A 13,845-nucleotide genomic window follows, 5' to 3' on the forward strand; every position below is an offset into this window, starting at 1 on the left:
GGGAAAGAGCTAAGGGCCCGCTTCGCTACTTTTCCCTAGAAGATGCTGCTTCCAGAAATTTCATTTTTATATCTTTCTGTAATGTGTAGCTCCATCCTCAAAAGGTAGTTAAATTCTCCCTAATGTTTCATTTGTTTTCTTAACAGGCAAAAGCCCTCATTGCCTCTTGTCCAATGCACAGCAGAGAATAAGGCCTACCATTCTGCCTAGGTTTTTTCCCCTCCCGCCTGGCATCCTTTTGAACGAAAACTATCTCCTTCAGGCCAAAATTATCTCTGCGTTGCAAAGCACAGGAAGGCTGAAATGCAATTATAAACCAACTTTCCTGCATGGCCTTCGATCAATACAGAAGCCTGATGCAAGCACACTCAGAACTGCCCTTCTGTTCTTCACACGCGCAAACCAATGGCAGAGGAGGAGCAGGGATGAGCTTTAAGTGGAACGCGCAAACTTCACACACACACACCAGGATAAACATAGCCAGCTTAGATTTTCTTTCTAGACCTTTGAGTGTCCTTCTAGCTCTTTTTTCCCATTTGTCAACAACCCTCCTGAGTCCAAATCACGGCAACGCAGACAGCACAGAAATGGATGCCCGGGTCCACAGTATTGCACAGAGCCGATGCCCCAGACATTTTTACACTCTCTGCAGATGTGCAAAGATTAAAGGAATCCAATGGCAGGACATTCCATACCTTAAGTCTTCCTCCCCAATGTCTGCTCAGTGTTTCCTTGAACTTCCAGCAAGGCTGGGAAACCAGCCCAATCTGGCACATCATTGTCTGTCTGGAGCTTCTCTGCTCACTCACCACATCCAGTTTGCTGTGAGATTCAAGCTTTCCTCCAAATTTTGACACAGCCAGTTGACCAATTGAAGGCACTACCTTGGGCTGGGTGATACATTACAGGAGTGGGGGGGGATGCTAAAATGGGCATCTTGCTCTGGTTACCACTTTGCCCATTTTCTCTTATAGTTGTGTGTATCATTTTGGACTCATGGAAGCACAGGGCACGGGTGTTTCCCCTTGGAGACTAACACGTGGCTTAGACCCCCATCTAAAAAGATAGCAGAATGAGATGGTTTAACGGTGTTGAAAATATGATACTGCCGGTTCATCCAAGAAGAAGAAGAGGAGTTGGTTTTTATACTCTGCTTTTTTAAGGAGTCTCAAAGTGGCTTACAATCTCCTTCCCTTCCTCTCCCTACAACAGGCATCTTTCTGAGAAGGAGACTGGATTTATACCCCACCCTTCACTCGGAGTCTCAGAGCGTCTTACAATCGCCTTCCCTTCCTCTCCCCACAACAAGACACCCTGTGAGGTAGGTGGGGCTGAGAGAGCTCTGAGAGAACTGCTCTTGAGTGAACAGTTCTGAGAGAACTGGGACTGATCCAAGGTCACCCAGCTGGCTTCACGTGGAGGAGTGGGGAATCAAACCCGGTTCTCCAGATTAGAGTCCGCTGCTCTTAACTGCTACACCAAACTGGCTGAGAGAGTTCTTAGAGAATGGTGACTGACCCAGGGTCACCCAGCAGGCTTCATGTGGAAAAGAGGAGACTCAAACCCAGTTCTCCAGATTAGAGTCCGCCGCTCTTAACCACTACACCAAACTGGCTGAGAGAGTTCTGAGAGAACTGTGACTGACCCAAGGTCACCCAGTAGGCTTCATGTGGAGAAGAGGGGACTCAAACCCAGCTCTCCAGATTAGAGTCCACTGCTCTGAACCACTACATCATGCTATCTCAGTTATGACTAGTAAAAGAAACTCTCCAAGGTCTAAGGCAGAGAAACATCTCTTCTAACATGCCACTACCCTCTAGAGATGCCAGGGACTGAACTTGAGACCTTCCGCATGCAAAACACTGAGCCATAGGCCCACTCCATACATTGTACCACTTCGGACTGCACCTAGAAGTATGTTTTTAAAGCTGTTTAAAAAAAAAAATCCCTGCAAGAAGAAGAGGAGAAGAAGAGATTGGATTTATACCCCTCCCTTCACTTGGAGTCTCAGAGCGGCTTACAAACGCCTTCCCCTTCCCCTCCCCACAACAGACACCCTGTGAGGTAGGTGGGGCTGAGAGAACTCTGACACAAACTGCTCTTTCAGGAACAGCTGTGCCACAGCTTGTGACTGACCCAAGGTCACATCAGCAGGTGTAAGTGGAGGAGTGGGGAATCAAACCCGGTTCTCCCAGATTAGAGTCCGCACACTTAACCACTACACCAAACTGGCTCTCAAAGCAAAACATAACCAATAAAATGAGATATTTTAGGCCAGTCTGCTTCCTGCTATGTTAATTTTCTAATTATTGTGTGTGGGTTTTTTGTTTTGGGGGTTGGAGGGCGGGGGGGGGGTTTGCATATGGGGGCTCTCAAAAACTAGGACCACCCCCTCCCATGTATAGTGTATTTGAGTGCAGTCCATTTCACCTCCACATGCTGTTGCATGCGTAAACCAGGCTTGAAATCTCTAAGGAAAGAAGTTACATAACCTCCCTAGACAACTTATTCCACTGCTCAGGCACGCACCGAAGGGCAACACCACACATTGCAGCTGCCACAAGAAGCACTGATAGTACTATGGTTGTTGTCCACAGCACACACAAAGAATGGAAGCAAAGCTTGCATGGGCGCACCTCTTTGAGCACCTGTGTACGGGAGCCTGGGAAGTTGGACTAGCTCAGATCTCCCAGGTGCATATACATGGATGGTGAAAGACCCATATAATGCATGCTTATTTTATTTCCGTATGGCGCACATTTGCAACAGAAATACAGCACCAGTGTTACACTTGTGTTCTGCTGCATTAAACTGTCTAAGAGTCAACAGATTTAGGACCAACAACATACTAGGCACAGAAGAGGTCATAGAGCTGGAAAAGATCACCTGGATCATCTCATCCAGGATCCAGTTTCAATACCGTCTACAAGATCTCTAACAAATGCTCACCCTTTTTAAAAAAAATCTCAAAGGAACCTCCATTTAAAAAAAGAAGAACAATTCTTTACACAAACGTGCTGTGAGGTCTCCCTGTGATCTCCACATAGTGATGTCAGTCTAGGTTTACAATAAAGCCACAAAAATGTCACTTGCCAGGAAGTCTGTAGAGTCACAGCACCAGAAATCATCAAAAGACCCATCTAATCCAATCTGCCTTTCCCACCAGAATGCACTGACGCGCTCAGCTCCACCCACACAGCAATCCAAGGGCCAAAACTAGAAAACATTTGTGCACAGCCCCCCCATGCAAAAAAAAAAAAAAAAATCCTGCAGAGCAAACTGTGCCATATCACTCAAGTGAGCGAGCCAAGTGTTACTCTGAAGAAGAATAAAAAGACCACTCAAACCACAGGGAAACAGTTATCTCCCCTCAACATTACATATGGAATTTTATGAAAGCCGCCCTGAGCCTGCCTTGGCGGGGAGGGTGGGGTATAAATTGAATTAATAATAAATAAATAAATAAATTGGGTCATCAGAGAGAGTAACTGGGAGAACCACCTTCCAGACCACAACCAGAGGATCAGCAAAATCCATCACCAGGGCATCCCAAAGAAAATTATAATGAGTACAATCACAGGCAAGAAAAATAGTTCATCCAGAAACATGGCTGAGTACAAGGGGCACAGAAATGCACACAGCCACTGAATGCATGGAAAGCCGGCAGGCACCTCCCAGTCTGAAGATTTCACCATTTCACTTCTTCCAAGAAGTATAGGCTACCTGTGCCTCTGAACAGGAGGAGTAACCTGTGAGACATGCACAGAGTTCCTAGGATAGGGAATGAACAATGAGTTGCTCATGCTCAGCCAAGGGCTAGCAGTAAAGGAAGAAAAAGGTTCCATGTTCTCACAGGAGGATCAACTATGCATATTTTTGCTATTTTTTGTCATCATCCATAAGATAAGAATTATATCACATTATATGTGCATGCCTCTTTACAAATTCCTGGAGGTAGTACTGCAGAATCCTAGAGACCAGCTTCACATCTTGAAATGTCTAAACCACTTGACTTTTCAAAGTATTGGAAGCAACTGCACATCATGTAGGCTCATCCTCATGGTGTAGCAGCACCTATCATGCACATGGTAAGGAGGGCCTTCCTCCTTACCTCAATGGGCCACAACTGAAGACCCAGGTGAAGTTTTACCACATATCCTTCTTGGTAGAATCACCACAAAGATTCTCTCGCGGGGCCTTTATCAATCAAGAGAGTGGCCCCATGAATGCCCTGGAAAACACATTTGCAGACCAGTAGTTACATGGAGAGGGAAAAGTGGTTCCTAGCATGAAATGGTTGCTAAGTGCAGATGCAACCACATGGAGCCCTCTGAGAGACCAAGGGCTGAATTCCATGTTCTTGTGAGGCACAGAACGCATGAAGCAGTTGGCTTCAAATGCACAGCTACAGCTTAGGAATCTAACCCATTCCTTTGTTGTAAAGCAGCTGGAGAGAAATTTCGAGTGAGATATACTCTCACCCTAATCCAGTAAACACAACCCATGTGGAGGAACATGCATGTTGGCTGAACCACATATGTATGAGAAAGCCGGCAGATCATACAAGTAAGCTCAGCACAGTGCTCAACTCTCATCAAAATAAGACGCCCATGAGTTCTACAACTTATTTCAAGGGGCCAGCTTGGAAAGCCTATAACCATGAATAAAATCATATTGAAACCCCTACTTTCCAGCATCAAACATCCACTGTTTCAGGCTTCAGTGTTGAACAAAGAATCACATTTCTAGGTACCAATCTCCAACTGGAGGGCATTCCAAGCAGCTGAGATATTTTCCCATTTTGCTCTCTGACACACGCGGGCCAGATCTGACAGAGCACCAATCGTTTTGAACTCAGATTCACAGCATACAAGAACATTCTCTTGTGCTTTCTACACATCAGCTGCTCTGTCTCAAGGTCCAAACCAAAGCTCAAACATGCTTGACTTCTTTGCTCTCAAGTCACGTCTCGTGTGCAAATACTCACCTGCCACAGGTATGGCATGGATCTGCGCTCGCGACAGGAGCTCCAGCGATGGTTCGCGTCCAGAGACTCCATCTGAAGAGAAACACGATTCGGTTTCGTAAATCGTCTGCAACATCTCTGGCAGTCCCCGTGCCGAGGATACAAGAAGCATGCCAAGGAGCAATCAGGCACTGCCGGTTATCCACTTCAGTTTCCCTTTATGACAATCCGTTGCACAACCGAAAGGCTTGGGGAGTTGTCTGTTTTGGTGCTGTACAGCCTTCTCAAGCTAGTCAACATCCCCTTCTTATTCCAGACACAAACATGTACAGCCGTCCTTCTCTGTGGAAGCGTCTTGCTGGGAAAGTTAATTGTCTCTCAGCAATGAGGGGAGGGGGAAACAAAACCAAACTCCAAACTAAATTAAAGCCACTGGGAAAGGAAAATAATTTTGGGGGGTGCATGTGCTCACATCTGGAAATCTTCTCGGGGTTTGAGAAGGGACGGAAGACAACTGTTCTCTCAACTCCAGAAAAAAGAGCTTGATGAAATCTCGAGATGCAGGAGAGCAGGGTGACAGATAAGGGTGGGTGGAGGAAGATTTTACACTTCAGGTGCAATCTGATTCACACTGAGAGAGGTAGATTTAGCAACACCTCCCTAGGCACAAGACAGGTGAAAAAAATCAAAAAGGGGGGGAAAGTCCTCCACCAAAAAAAAAAAAAAACCCAAAAAACCAGAGCAGTGAATCTAGTCTCTAGAAGCAATCTCCAGCAAAAACGACGGCTGTCATTTTTCTTGCAAAGACCCCCTTTTTACCAAGGCACAAGCCGCGGATCCCTTCCAGCGATTTTGTTTCTCCCCGTTCCTGCCACAGAACGAGATGGCTTCTGCCGGGGGTGACCTGAAATAGAACGTGGGGAGGGGCCAGCTATAAATAAACCCAGCCGAGCTCTCTGGGAGCCGGGGATGGTTCAGGCGAAAGGAGCCGCCTGCCTATCAGAAGCTGCATTTCAACCACAGGGGTCAGTGGAAGAGATTCCCTGGGGGAGGGGGGCAGGCTGGACTTGGCTGCAAAGCCGAGGAAAGGAAGGGGAGGCAAGAACAAAAGGGGGCGAATGGCTGCTTCTATGTCATGCATGCCAGAGTCCATCGATAGCTACTGGATTTATTAAAGGCCAACCGTTCTCAAAGAGGGGTATTCTCATTTTTTTTAAAAAAAAAACACTCCCTGGACTTCTTTTTTTTAAAACAACAAAAATAAACCAAGAGGTGGCAATCCTGAAACTGTATGGAGAACAAGATCAAGGCTGTATACACTTCGTACTAAAAATAAAAGCCAAACTCTGCACCGAGGTAACCAGAATGTTATGCCCACAACAGCCAAATAATTTATACATGGCAGTCAAATTTACAAGCTGCCCTCTCCCCTAGCCAGCAAAAATCCTGGTCTGTCTCTCCCCAGGCGCCAGAATACCTTCTGGGGTTGAATATAAGCAATGCAATACCTGACGCCTAGTCAATAAAAGATAGAAACACAGATTTTACTTTTTTATATAAAGTGGGGCTACCAAAGGGAGGTAGGAGTGGTTCTTATGGGACGTAACCAGCCTCTCCTCCTTATTCATCTCGATCAAGCTAGCGAAGCAGGCTCGGGTCTCATTCACACATGCAGGACATGGGGGCAGAATGGATGAAATCACTTAAGTCTGCAGAAGATGGAGTCCAGCTACGGATGTCCTTTTCACATTTTTTTTTCCAAAAAGAACCCTCCATGAAACAAGAAACTAGTACCGAAGGGGGAAAGTTTCTACCCCCTGATGTGCTGGATCCTCGAGCATTCCAAAATTTGAAATATCCATGGTTCTTCTCCACTTGTTGTCTGCTACTGTCCATTCTAATGCCTCTTTACCATGCATGTATGAATCGGGCCCTAATACCCAAACCATTACAATCCTACCTATAGAACAGCAAGCAACAGGTTGGTGTGCACGTCATCAGAGTCAGATATCAAAGGGGACGTACCAACTTCCCACATGCATTTTATTTGTTTAGCAACCCCTTCCGGGGGGGGGGGGACGCTGTAGTTTAACAGCTTTCAATTTCCCAATTTGTTTAACTGACCTGTTCTCCCCTCCAGCTCAAAGACACTTTGTTGAACACCCCCTTTGGCACCATGCATCCAAGCAAACCCCACTGGTGGCCCGCACAGCAGAATTACCAAACGTTCCACTTGTCCTCCCCTGAGCATCAGATCACCTCTGATGCAACCCAGCAAAAGTTAGCTCATGTGTCTGTAGCCTATGGCTCTTGAGCTGAATGTACAGAAGCAAATATGGCTCTTTAAAAAAAGAAAAGAAGTTAAAGTATACTGGAGGACCAGGTGGGATACCAGAATAACAAGTATATGAAGAGACCTGTAGACAAAGGTTTTTACGGACCTCAGAGGCTTCTCAGAGATGCTTTTCAGGGAGGGAAATGATCAAGGTAAACTGTTGCCAGTAATCCAGGTGTAAAACATGCACAGATTTATGCCAACGCACTAAAACTAATGCCTGGTATGCCCCCAAGTATATTTAATGCTGGTTGTGAGGCTTTGCATGTGCTGGTTCTTAACAGAAGACTCACAACAGCCAGTGTTTGGGTTGTAGAAACTTTATGGATTATTAATCAACATGTCAATTATCAGTAATGTTAAACTGCATGGTTTTAAGGATGCAAAAGGGCTTTCTTATATTGGCTCTTTGTCGATAATTTACTCTGAATTTTGATGTAGTTTAAATTGTAAAGGGTTCCTGACACCAGCCCCTCCAAGGCTGCATTTGCATATAACCACTGTTAAGGGGAAAAATGTAATCCCAGTTTCCCTCACTTCTCCTTCCCCTTACCAGGAGTTTTGATGAAATGCTAACTGAGATTAAACAGAGACATACAAATGCTGGCACTTATGTGTTTGGTGTAGTGGTTAAATGCGTGGACTCTAATCTGGGAGAACCGGGTTTGATTCCCCACTCCTCCACTTGCAGCTGCTGGATGACCTTGGGCAAGCCATAGTTCTGACAAGAGCTGGCCTTGAAAGGGCAGTTTTTGAAAGAGCTCTCTCAGCCCCACCTACTTCACAGGGTGTCTGTGGTGGGGAGGGGAAGGGAAACGAGTTTGTAAGCCGCTCTGAGACTCCAAGTGAAGGGTGGGGTATAAATCCAATCTCTTCTCTTCTTCTTCTTAAACAGAAGTAGTCCCTCCTGCTCCCACTATCCAGGCTCCAGATTAGCAGAAGACAGAGAATTAAATTTGCTTAGCCCACACACCTGCATTCGTACATCATGAGTAACCAAAGTTAATTCTTAACCAGGATTCTCAGTGTGTGAAAGGGAGGAGTAAAGTGCATGACATAACTCGGCCCACAAGCCACAATCATGCACTTTTTTCCTTACCCGCTGTTACACACGACATCTGAAGGCAGCCTGGCAATACCATCCTAAACAGTTACACCCATCTAAGTCCAATGGCTTAGCAACATAATTCTGTTTAGGATGGAACTGTAAATTTCCCACCAGCTTGGCTTTCACCACGCGACCCAAACCCAGACCCAAGCTTCAGGGCACTTTTAAAGAGTGGGCAGAATGTGAGGAGCAAATTACATGCAATTTTGGGGATTTGTGATCAGATCCCCAATATGTAACTAGAAACAGCTCAGGAACCCATGATGCTGGGAAAGGGTTTGTTTTTCTATTCTTCCTTTCCCTTGTGCTGTTTTCTGATCAAAGTGGCCTTTCCTCCTGATCTATTTTAAAAGTCGTGAAGCCAAACAGGCACAATACAGGTACTTGCTATTTTCCTGTATGAGGGCTAAAAGCCACTCAAGATACTCAAGTCTTGACAGAAGGGAGAGTTAAGCCCCCTTTCCCGGCAACAGAATCTTACCCCATATCAACTGTTGAGGGTAAACTGCAGACTGCGGGATCCAAACATGGTTCCCCAGAAACACTTTGACCCTCAGATGTTCTAAACTTAATTAGCTCATCCTCTCACCTTAACTAAAACACTTCAAGCCAATTTACAGTAAATAAAAGAAAGCGTTAATTAGGTTGCTTGCAGGAAGGGAAGGTGAAACAAACACAGTTCCAACACTGAACTGCTGTTCAGTTAAAGGTGACTTGACCTACTGAGTTTTAATTCACCGATCAATCAACATTGCACAAATCTGCGTGTGAACAAACACAAGAGTTCTGAAATTGAAAGCACACTTTTTTGTTTTTCTAAGGTGAAATCACACACGGGAGCAGGTGATTTCTTAAGAGAGACAGTTCTTTCTGTACAAGAAAGAAGATGGTGTCCACCACCTGCGGCTTGTGTACTGACTTGTGTTAATAACAGTTAACTAGGGAGCCACAGATTCATTCACCACCCTCATCATGAAAGGCACATGCAAGCAGAGGTGGCGAACTCGAAACCTCAGCGGGAGCGGAGGAAGAGCAGAGAATTATCTCCAAAGCTGAACACCTCCAAAGCACAGCATGACTACAAAGCCAATCTAAGCTCAGGAGGAAGAGGAGGGCAGGGGCTTGTCCACAGAGTGCGCACTGGGTGCATGACAGGTACCAACAGGCTGATCATCCTTGATATCCCATTTTATTGTGCTGCTGATTGTATGTATTATACTATTCAGATTCATCTGCCTCGAGTCCCAAGTGAGAAAGGTGGACGATAAATAAAATAGAATCTAACTTGATGGCAGAGACAAGCCACCACTTCCTCAGTGGAAAGCAGGCAAAGTTGTATCAAGCATCAGTGTTGGCTGGCTAGCAAGGACAGCCAAAGTGAGCGAATGTCTGCAGTGGATGTTATTGTTCTTGCTGCTGGAAAGAAATCGGCTTGACTGGGGGCACATTTTTAATCGACCCAAAATTTTCAGCTGATTTCCTTGACTAATGAACAGTGTAATCCTACGCAGAATTATTACAGTCTTAAGCCCCTTGATTTCAGTGGGCTTGGACTGGGGTAATTCTGCATGAGACTGCACTTGAAAATGTTGACTTGCCACCTGATTAAAAGAAAGCATAACACATCACGAGCTACGGCGAGAACAAGTATTCAGAGGCTAGTTCCGCACAAAGAGTGGAATAAGCTGCATTTTGAAAGCAACAGGAAGCAAGGTAGCTGCACAGAGAGGACAGCATCCACGTCACATGCCACATCCTCATGCTGCTTAGTCCCGGTGCCACCCCCCTCCAGGCAGCACCTGGAGATCTCCCACTAGTACAGCTGATCTCCAGAAGACCAAGATCTGTTCCCCTGGAGAAGATGACTGCTTTGGAGGGCGGACTGTCTGGCATTGTACACTGCGGAGGCCGCTCCCTTCTCTAACCCTCACCCTCCCCAGGCTCCCCCCACCAAATCTCCAGGTAACTGTCAACCCGGAGCTGGCAACCCTACCTTTGCTGTGTTGACGCAAAAGCACTGATTGGACTGAGAATCTTCCCCCACCCTGCAGCCCTCCATCCTCCCAATAGCTGAGCTACAACTGAGGGTTTTTTTTAAAAAAAAAGGTCTGTTAGAGCTAAAAAGGAAGGGGAAATGCCAAAAGTTGCGCGTCACCATTTTGGAAATGGTGCTAAGCTCTGCAACCCCCTCCAGACTGGCTGCCAAACAAAGGAAGGTTTCTTTGCTGTGGCTTAAAACGGAAAGTTCTGGGAGCCTATGAGTCATATGGAAACGCGCGCCCCCCTCCCCCCGAATGTGGGCATGCTGTGTCCCACCTGGGACCAACCCTTATGTGGAAGCTAGACCCGTAGTCAGCTCTCCAACACCTGCCCGGTTTCTTGCAAACAATTCATTCTGTCCCTCCAGCCTTCGTGGCTGTGCCCATCCTTCAGTGGGATGTCCCATGGGTTTTCTTTTTGTTCTATGGTGGAGGAAATTTCCACTGACCTAGTACAACCAGTTTCCCCTCTTTGGCACATTTACCAGGTAAGGTAAGACAGCGATTGCATTCTTTTCTTTCCATTATGTTGTCAACTTGCACAACCCACTGAACCTTGCTCACTTGACCCTCCTTCATGTTTATGTGCTTTGTTTAATTGTGTGCATGTATGTCTGTTTTTTAAAGTTTGTTTTATTGTCTGCGCTTCTTAGCCACCTTAGCCAACTGGGTGGAAAGGTGGCATAAAAATGTGCTAAACAAAATAAAGCCCTTCTAAGCCCACCGACTTCAACAGAAGGGTATTCACTCTGTTTAGGATTGCACTGTAGCATTACAACAGAAACTGGGGCGGGAGAAATTCTGGCACTCACATGTTCTTGGAGAATATTTGGAGAAACACAAAGAACTCTGAAGCCACGTGAGTTCTGTGGTACCTTGAAGACAAACAAGTCTGTTCTAGCACAAGGTGTCATGAGCCACAGCCTCATCAGCAGATATTCTAGATAATTCACAGGACCTTCACAAACATCAGTCATGAATTTTGCTACTTGGAGAACCTTCAGAAGTTGTTTTCTTGCTCACTTTGGTGAGGTTAGAGTGGCAATCCACACCGTGGAGCCCCAAAATATCATGGCGCACCACCAAATGGGTTTTCTGGTGGCCATTCAATTTTTCATACACTTTCCCAAAGTGGAAGAGCCAATCCCGCTGCTTCATTGGCACTTTAGAAATACCCAGGAGGCATCACCTCCCTCTGTGCTTGCAGGGAGCACCCATTCAGTAAACAGCTAACTCCATTTGTAGATGGAGCTTCTCCCAACATTTTCTGATTGGATTTGTTTTTCCTTTCCTTCTTACTCAGCATCCCCATCACTAGCTATTCACATGTGAATGGGGGAGGGAGAAAGAGATGACCAGGAGGAACAAGCTTATTTGCCAGTCTTCACATGCAGAGTATGCCCTCAGGTGAAGGAAGAAAGAGACAGACTGAACTGGCTGCAAATGCCAGAGGGGAAACTGGGCTAGTCTGCTGTAGTCAAAATAACAAAGTCTTGTGGCATCTAAGGCCGTGGTTGCACGGTCATTTTGATCGGGTTTCACCACTGTTCCCTCTTGCATTTAAAATTGCTGATTAGACGGCCACATCTGTCTCCCGCACCGAAGTGGGCTCACTTGCGCAATCCTCCTGGTTCCCTAGCGAGTTTTCCTACAACTGGAAAATCAAGTATTTTCTGGATATTTGCGCTTTGAATCCACGATTTCACCATTCTGGACAGCCATTTCTTGCAATGATCGCAATTAGGTCATCTGAACGTCCTTCTCATGATTTTTTTTACACGCATCCGTCGTTGTGTGCACGAGCAATCCTGCGCTGAATAAATTCAATGTATAAACATTCAAGTGCACATATAGACTCCAATGCTCAGTTGTACGTTGCCGGTCAATTTTGTTTGCCGTTGGGGGGGGGGGGACCTGCAAGAACAAGGGAGTATGGCGAGTCCCAGTGGGAGCGGTGATTCGGCCATGTGTATATGCGCTGAGCCAATTTTTTTTAAAAAAACAAGTCATGCCGCCCAAGCGGTGGCACGGCGAACAGTGCCTGGAGCCTCGTTGCGCGATGCAAGTGGTTCAGGGAGGGATGTGTGGTCATCCCAACCCCCCCAAAAAATTCCCAATCAAATCTACAGCAGGAACAAATCGTGGTAAGCTTGCCGTGTGACCACACCCTATGTTTATTGTGGCACTTCTTTAAGCCACAGCTAGGGTTGCCAGCCCCCATGTCCCAGAGTGGGTTCCCCCACTTTTGGGGGCTGCAATCTGGACCTCACCCACAGAAAAGGGACATTGTTGGGCCACATCCCTGACGCGATGACGTCACTTCTGGGTGACACTGCATTGGGATGTCGCACAATGACATCCCACCCCCCCCTGGAACGCCTCCCAAATCCCCCCACTGTGACAGTGAGGGGACCTGGCAACCCAAGCCCACCCAGATATCCACAGTAGCCACCGAACTGGCCAGAAGCAAACAAACTTAAAGAAAATGTTGCAATCGTTAGGCAAACAAGGCAATCCTAAGAATACTTTCTGGGAGTAAGACCCATTCAGAGATGGATTTATGCACAACCTAAGTAAACTACAGTTTAAGGCAGGGATCCCCAACACGGTGCCTTCCTGGTGCCTGAAGAGTGTTTTTAGAAAGTGGGTGGGACTAGGTGGGGATTTTGCCCACTTTGTTTCTAACTGACCACTGGACATCTCATTAAGTGTGCAGATTCAAAAATACAACAACTGCCACCACAGCACAAGGATCTTCACGGCGTGACTTAAGATAAGGTGTGTGTATGCCAAAGAATGCTGAAGAGTTACTGTCAGAGTTGTGCATGGCTTCAATCCCTGACGTTTCGCTGTTGGCTCCACCTCCTGTGTCAACCATTTAGTGGTTGCATCCACCAGCCTGTGTCAGAATTTGAATGGGCCTGCAGGATTAAAAAGGCTGGGGACTGCTGGTTTAGGGCCTCAGGTAACAAGATGCCTCTAAGTTAAAATTTTAAAAAGGCTAAACATTAATACATTACCATCTGAGGGTTAATGCTATGGGGCCTCTTAAAAGCTTGATATACCTCAGAGCCTCAGCATGTCTTAATCTGGCCCAGCCCTCATTTCATATATCTGATTATGAGTAGGCCTCTTTGGGTGAAGATGAACAAGACATTTCTCCCCAAAGCTCTAATACAGGACCAGTTACATGGATTAGTATGTATGGATGGTAAGCCTGAGACAGGAAATCTTTAAAAAATTTACTCTAACTTTAGAAACATTAACGATACCTTTAGAAAGACCAGGGGTCATTTGGGGCCGGAGCGCGTCGGAGCACTGCTCCGGCAGTCCTAGTGATGGCAAGCCCCGCCCCCAGATCCCGCCCCCACCCCCAAGCTCCTTCCGTCTAGAGTTC

General features: G+C 46.3%; 1 protein-coding gene across 4 annotated transcripts in view; it reads right to left on the reverse strand.

Annotated features, from left to right (window-relative positions):
- HDAC5 (histone deacetylase 5) overlaps positions 1-13,845 on the reverse strand; it is a 196,839-nt gene that overhangs the window by 125,211 nt on the left and 57,783 nt on the right. For 2 of the 4 annotated variants that reach the window (XM_015423183.1, XM_015423184.1), the window contains one exon: positions 4,988-5,059. In XM_015423183.1, coding sequence (XP_015278669.1) covers positions 4,988-5,059 — 72 coding nt within the window. Of the gene's footprint in view, positions 1-4,987; positions 5,139-13,845 lie in introns of those variants that run through there. The other 2 variants (XM_015423182.1, XM_015423181.1) reach the window with 1 other exon arrangement.

The sequence above is a fragment of the Gekko japonicus genome, unplaced genomic scaffold (assembly GCF_001447785.1).
Source record: "Gekko japonicus isolate JY-2015 unplaced genomic scaffold, Gekko_japonicus_V1.1 scaffold661, whole genome shotgun sequence".
NCBI lineage: Eukaryota > Metazoa > Chordata > Lepidosauria > Squamata > Gekkonidae > Gekko > Gekko japonicus.